Below are 6,727 nucleotides of genomic sequence, written 5' to 3'. Positions count from 1 at the left end.
GTAAGGGATTAGGAATTTCTAAGCATTCATCAGCCTGACAATAGAAATGGGAGAAAGCCTGAGCATTGACAGCCCTCTGCTGCAGCACGCATGCTTCTCAACATGATAATTCAAGGCATAGCAGAGCCAAGGGGTCCAATATTCCCCTGTGATTCATGTCATCTTTTTGCAGATCTTTTTCTTTTCTTGTTTTCCTAAAATATCAACATTTTCCTGTGCCGAGAGGAGTTTCCCAGCAGCTGGCAATGCAGCAGGCAACAACAGCCACTCAGAGTATGTTCTGGTTATTCCTCAGAGAGAGCGGCAGGAGGCAATGCAAGCAGATCTTTGATGCTGCAGATCAGAGATGGACCTTGGTGAAAACTGGAAGCTGGATGAAACCAACTGGTTGTCTCATGGTGGGATCCATCCTTTTGCCAATGTGAAAGGAGGTAGGATATAACTGTGCAGTTTTAWTCAACCCAATGAACACGCGGGTGCTCGCCCAATGTGCTGTTGTCCTTCATGGTGCTTGCTGTAGTCCTAGGGGTTTTATTGGGCTACATTCAGGAAGGAGCAAGGGGGAGAGCTGGTAAGAAATCTCTTTCTCACTTTAGTCATATTTGTGTTAGCAAATTTAGGATGTCTCCTCAGAGACAYGCTGTCTTGCTAGTGACAAGAGGACCTTGGGCTGCCCCTTCTTGAGGTGCCTGGATGGACCCATTCAAGGTTTCAGCCCACCATAGTATGCTGCAAGTTTTCCCAAGCCCAAGATTAGGGTGCATTGCTATCTAGAAATTGCCAGCCATCCTCAAAGAGCTGAAGGCTGATGCCATGGGAAAGACTACAGACTGCTTTTGCCTATCTATTTGTGGCTAAGGTTTTTGAGCCAGCTTTTGTAATTTGCTTTTATTCCCCATTAGCATGTTTTGCAAAAGCAGTTGCATGTGCTCAGCCTCATCATGTGCAACGTGTCCCACAAGCCAGGACACAAGGTTGCCCGTCCTCCTGTAAAGCTGGCTTGTTTGGCTTGCTCATGCTGTGGCCCAGCTTAAAAAACAAAATAAAATCACAGCGTTCCAGGTGACAGCACCTTGGGAACTAAAACATTTTGCTTGGTAAGATGCTTCATTTTGCTGGATAAGATGCTTCACTTATCTCCATCTGTTTCCCATCATGTCCTGCTGACAGCCCTGCAGATGCCTGGAAAAGGATGACGGGAATTGTGCAAGAGGTGGCATGGCCTCCCTTTCCATGCAAGCTGAGCTAGACAAGGATGTTCATGCTTCTTAGAGCAGCCCTGGGTTCAGTCTCTTCAGATCAGCACCACTGGGTGGCATCCTTTAAACACAGAGTTGCTTTTGTCCTCAAATCAGGAGCTTTTAGGCATTTTTCACGGCTTGGGAGCTGAACGGGCGCTGCTAACCCTGCCTTGATGCTCTCCTCCACTGCCGGGTGCAGGGGCAGCGAGGGCCCCTCTGCAGCACAATGTTTGCCCCAGAAATGCTGGGGCAGTTTGGGATCCACAGAGGAACCAGCATATTCCCAGGCCCTTTATCTGGCTACAAAGAACGACACCATGCTGGCTGCCCCAAGGGATGGATTTGATAGGAAAATAAGGGATTAGCATAGGGCAAACTCCTGCAGTCCTTTCTTCATGCCCCTTCTGACAACCTCTGCTTCTCTTAAATTTTTAACCCTAGTCTGTGTTGCTTTCATAGCTGAAGAGGCCAAACTTCTGGTGGGTTCAGAGCCCCGCTTCACCTGGGTCTATAAAGCAGAGAAGGGCAGAGTCACTGCTACAAAGAGTTTGCAAAAACCCCCAACTGTTAAACATGGCTAGATGTTCAGGGCTGGGTCCTGTCAGGTCTTGGAAACCTGCAGGGTTTAACCTGCCACTGAGTTATAGAATCCTATAATTCTGTTATCAGGGGACTCAAAGGCTTGCTCAGCACCCAAAATGTCCCAGCTGGGATATTTTCCTTCCTCTCAGCTGGTTAAACCTCCCCTGGTTGCATCCTGCTGCCATTAGACAGAGAGGAGATTGTAGCATGTCAGAAAGCTGCTCCCATCAGGGGAGGGAAGAGTCCCCGTGATTCATCAACCCAAATTTCAGCCTTTTCCTTGCTCATTTCCTAAAGCTGTGACAGTGAAATGAAGAAACGTCTGGTCATCTCAAAAATACTCCCACTAGTGACAGCAAAAAATAACCCTGGGAGGAGTGGGAGAGCTTGCAGAGCCCATGGGCTCACACGCCGGCTCCAGTCCCACCACCAGCCAGCTCAGGAGAGGGACCAGAGGGGCCACAGTGTGGCTGGAGAGCTGGGCGTCCCCATGGAGATCAGGGTGGCCACAAGGAGAGCCAGGCATCCTCAAGGAGAGATGGGCATCCCCAAGGAGAGCTAGGCATCTCGATGGAGAGCGGGGTGTCCTCAAGGATAGATGGGCAACCCCAAGGAGAGCTAGGCATCCTCAAGGAGGGATGGGTATCCCCATGGAAAGAGAGGCATCCCCAAGGAGAGCCAGGCTGCTGCTCTGTGTGTGCAGCCTTGGTGCCCTGCAATGGGCAGAGGTGGCTCCTAGGGGTAATAAGGGCTCATGCTGCCAAACTCCCGTGTTGAACCGATTCAAAGTTTTCTGCTAACAGCTGGAATGGATGAGCTGGAAGCAAGATGAGCAGGGGCTTATCTGCAGTGTGATTAAAACAGCTCCAACTCTCTACCCCTATCACTTGGGCTGACCTTTCCAAGCATTTTTTCTTCTTTCCTTAGAGAATGAGCTTTCCGAAGGTGCGCCAGCCCTGTTTGCTCTGGATCAGCTGGGTAAGTCCATGTGGAATACATTTTCCTACTTTTTTTTTTCCTTGGCACCCAATAGTGTAATTAGGAGATGACTTAGTTAAAAAATAGGGCAGCCACCAAATGCTTTCTGCTGTATAAATTTGTCATTATGACTGCCTGCCTTCTGTGGCGCCTTTGAGTGCCGGAGATCAGAGAGATGGGCACAGCTTGATGCTAGATGGGTTTCATATCTTCCGCCTCAACTCTGTGTGGAGTCTTTCCTTAGTGAGAGCAGCTTTCACCCTTCTGCTGCAGAGGACTTAGGCACTGCTGCTTCTTGGGTGTGGGGTTTAAGTTACACCAGTAGCCAGCAATGGAAATGTTGTGACTTTCTTACAATTTGGGACACGATGATTTTTATTTTATTTTATTTTATTTTATTTTATTTTATTTTATTTTATTTTATTTTATTTTATTTTATTTTATTTTATTTTATTTTATTTTATTTTANTTTTATTTTATTTTATTTTATTTTATTTTATTTTATTTTATTTTATTTTATTTTATTTTATTTTATTTTATTTTATTTTATTTTATTTTATTTTACTTTATTTTATTTGTGGGAGCCAGAACTAGAGGGCTGTAAGATGAGTAAAGATGAAGACACCCAGTGTGGACACTATAAATTGTATCATCCCTCACTGGGTCTGGAAGGGGGCATTGATCATGAAGCCATCCTTGCTGACAAGCCTTGTACAACTGGCCCTATTTTAAAAGAGATCTCGTGAACTCTCTCCACTTGGTGTCAGGATAGAGACTGCCCTGACATGGCTTGGACTAGAAGAGTGTCTAATAGGGAATAGGAATAAAGACAACTCCCTTCCTTTGGCTGCCTCATTCATCACCTGCCTTATTTAAAACAGGGCACTTTGCTTTAAAATGCATTTGCTTGTATACACCTTCCAGCAGCTCCTTTTCTTCTTATGCTTCCTCATCTCATCTCCCTTGACCTGCATGTTCCCACAGCAACCTGTGCCCGTTTTTCTTAGCTCCTCTCAGTCCAGAAGTTCTGAGGCTGCCCTTGCTCAGCTCTTGGCAAAGAACTCCCCTTCCCAGATGACAAGACTTCGCTGGGTTTAGCCGAGATGCAATGAAATGCACCATCAGATAGCAGATCTTTTCAGTTTGCAAAACAAGGCTCACTTCTGCCTTCTTGCTGACTCCTGATCAAGGGACAGGGCTCTTCTCTGCTGTTCTTGGGTGACCAGGACGGCGACATGGGGCAACCTGTATCCTGTCATCCCCCCTCTCTGTTAACRGGGGAACAATCTGCGCAGTCCAGTGTGCCCCATTTAGTCTGGGGAGTTGTTGGGCCCCATCATTTGTCCYGTCACCTCCCGGCCCAGGGGAAGCACAAGCTCCATGGACACTGCTTTCCTCTGCCTGGGAACATTAGACATCCCTCAGTCTGGAAAAGATTATTCAAAGTAGTGCTTGTATTACCTTACATTTCCACTCTGCCTTCCAAACACAGCGCAAGATGTGATTCTCCATCCAAGGTAGACAAGGCAGACAAAGGATGTCAGATAGCAGAACAAGTAATGGAAAACTGGTCGCTCYTTCCCCTTGTCCCTCCCGGCTTGTTAATTTTCAGCTGGATCAGTCTCCTGACCTGAGTCATGCGCAGCTGCATTCGCTCCGGTGCCAGGCTAGGGAGCTGGTAAGAGCGGGAGAGGACAAGACCATCCGTGCAGCAGCTCGGATTTGTGCTGTGCTGCAGTGATGGGGCGAGCAGGCCCTGCAAACCTCAGCACAGAGCTCGGCTCTGATCAACAGGCTATCTGCGTGGCGGGAATTATTATCAAAGGAGCAGAGAACAAAGCATCATTTTAACAATAGCACTGTGTGACTAAACATCGATATTGTAACAATGCATCATTATCATAAAAATCACAGCAAAGGAGGCTGGGGAGGCCCAGCTAACCCACCCTTCTGCCCAAAGGCAACTTTAACTACTCCTATTCACTGTAGTCATCATCCCACACGGGTGACCAACCTGCCTTCCAAACTCTAGGAGCCTTCCCAGGAAATCTACTCTAGTGCTCCACTTCTCCAAATACGAGGTGGCTTTTCTTGATATCTAACTAAAGCTCCGTAATTTAAGCCACTTGCATCTTGTGCTGTGGAAAGCAGACTTAAGGAAGAGTTTGCTCCTTTCCTCTTCATGTTTCACTGAGATTTTTTGATTTTGAAGGCTGCTCTGTCTCACCTACGTCTCACCTACCTTTTCTACAATAAATAACCCTAATTCCTTTTTTGGGTGTTAGCTTTTCTAGACTTTTCAGTGGTTTTCCTTTCTATTGTATTTCTAAATACCTTGCCTAATGTATTTCTAAATTGTATTTCTAAATTTCTATTGCATTTCTGAATACTTTGCCTTTCTTAAACTTGGAAGAGTGTTCCAGCTGTAGTCACACAGCAGGAGATCTGGGAAAACCGTCCACCTGGGTCAGACTCTTCCCACTGCCCACGCTGGGATGCAGCAGGCAACCCAGAACTGTCCCTTTACCTGGTATTTCTTGTCCTCTGTGTATGAGCTGGTTATTGTTACCCAGCTGCACACCACTGAATTGCATTTTTTTGCCTCTAGTGGTTCAGTCTGTCTTGAATTCTAATCTTGCTTTCAGCTTTCCAGCAGCTTATCTCAGCCTGGTGTCAACGCAGATGTAAAAAGCCATGCTTGGATTTTGAGTCATTCATGATTAGTACCAGATTTGAGAGAGGGTTTTTATATAGCCTCACACCATTAGTAAGTAGTCACTGAGAAGAGTTTCGACCACTCATCTATTAAGGCTTTGGTTTAGTCCAGGTTTCCCTCACTGCTTTGTTTTAGTCCAGGTTTCCCTCACTTGCTAATATAATACCATATGACAGAGTATCAAAAGCCTTACATATATGTCAACATATACGACATCTGCAGCTTCTCCCTCATGCACAAAGTTTATTACCTTGTCAGAGGAGAATATATTAGTCTGACCAGTTCTGTTCTTGCTGAGACTGCACTGGCTATTAGTCATAGTCTTCTTCTCTAGGAGATGTTTGCAAACCCTTTGACTGTTCTTGGGTTTCCAAAAATGGAATTAAAAAATGACTGGAAAATCACTTCCTAGCTCTTCTTTCTTTCCTCCTCTTGAAGACTGGTGCTCTGCTTGCCATGTCCAACCTTTGGAGACCTCTCCATGGTCTGACACTGTATAAATCAGTCCCTGGCTCCCCTACACCTGGAGCACTGGGCACCTCTCTGGGCTTTCCACTCCAGCCTGGAGAAGTGGTGGCCACGGGTGGCAAACGCGGCCCAGGGATAGAGGACCTGCCATGAAAGGAGACATTTGGTAAACTACAGCTGGGGTGGAAAAAGAGGTGCTTGAAGGAGGACATAGTAGAAGTATGGGAATCATGAATGGCACAGCAGTAAATAAGGAAAGGTTCACGGCAGCCCACAGGAAGTGTCTTTACACTGTACACAGCTGCATTGTGCAACTCATTGCCACAGGATGTCCAGGCTGCCAAAGTATGAATGGACCGAGCAAATGATTAGAAAACATTATGGAAGAAAGGTCTATGAAGGGCTATCAAACGCGCTGATGCAGGTACAGCCTCTGGCTCAGGAAGTTCCTGCGGTGGAGGAACTGCTGCAAAATGGGATCACGTACAAGGGATAACAGCATTTGTATCTGCACTGTTCTTTATACATATATTTCTTTCTCTGCAGCTAGTGGCCATGCCAGAGAGAGGCCACGTGGGCTTCTTAAAGTTTGCTCTAACCCAGCGTGGTCCTTCTTGTACTTCCTTTGGTCCATACTGATTAATCATGAAAGAAAGAAAGAAAGAAAGAAAGAAAGAAAGAAAGAAAGAAAGAAAGAAAGAAAGAAAGAAAGAAAGAAAGAAAGAAAGAAAGAAAGAAAGAA

At 46.1% G+C, this 6,727-nt stretch overlaps 1 protein-coding gene across 1 annotated transcript in view; it reads left to right on the top strand.

Annotated features, from left to right (window-relative positions):
- The first annotated feature begins 346 nt into the window (after positions 1-346).
- AMOTL1 (angiomotin like 1) overlaps positions 347-6,727 on the top strand; it is a 70,582-nt gene continuing 64,201 nt past the window's right edge. Inside the window, exons 1-2 of the mRNA XM_026052944.1 lie at positions 347-431; positions 2,751-2,801. Of these exons, the coding sequence (XP_025908729.1) occupies positions 347-431; positions 2,751-2,801 (136 nt within the window). The remainder of the gene's footprint in view (positions 432-2,750; positions 2,802-6,727) is intronic.

This window comes from Nothoprocta perdicaria, unplaced genomic scaffold (assembly GCF_003342845.1).
Source record: "Nothoprocta perdicaria isolate Ctin4 unplaced genomic scaffold, notPer1 scaffold_94, whole genome shotgun sequence".
In the NCBI taxonomy this organism is placed as follows: domain Eukaryota; kingdom Metazoa; phylum Chordata; class Aves; order Tinamiformes; family Tinamidae; genus Nothoprocta; species Nothoprocta perdicaria.
Note: the sequence above shows the minus strand (reverse complement) of the source record. Positions and strands in the feature narration are given on the sequence as shown.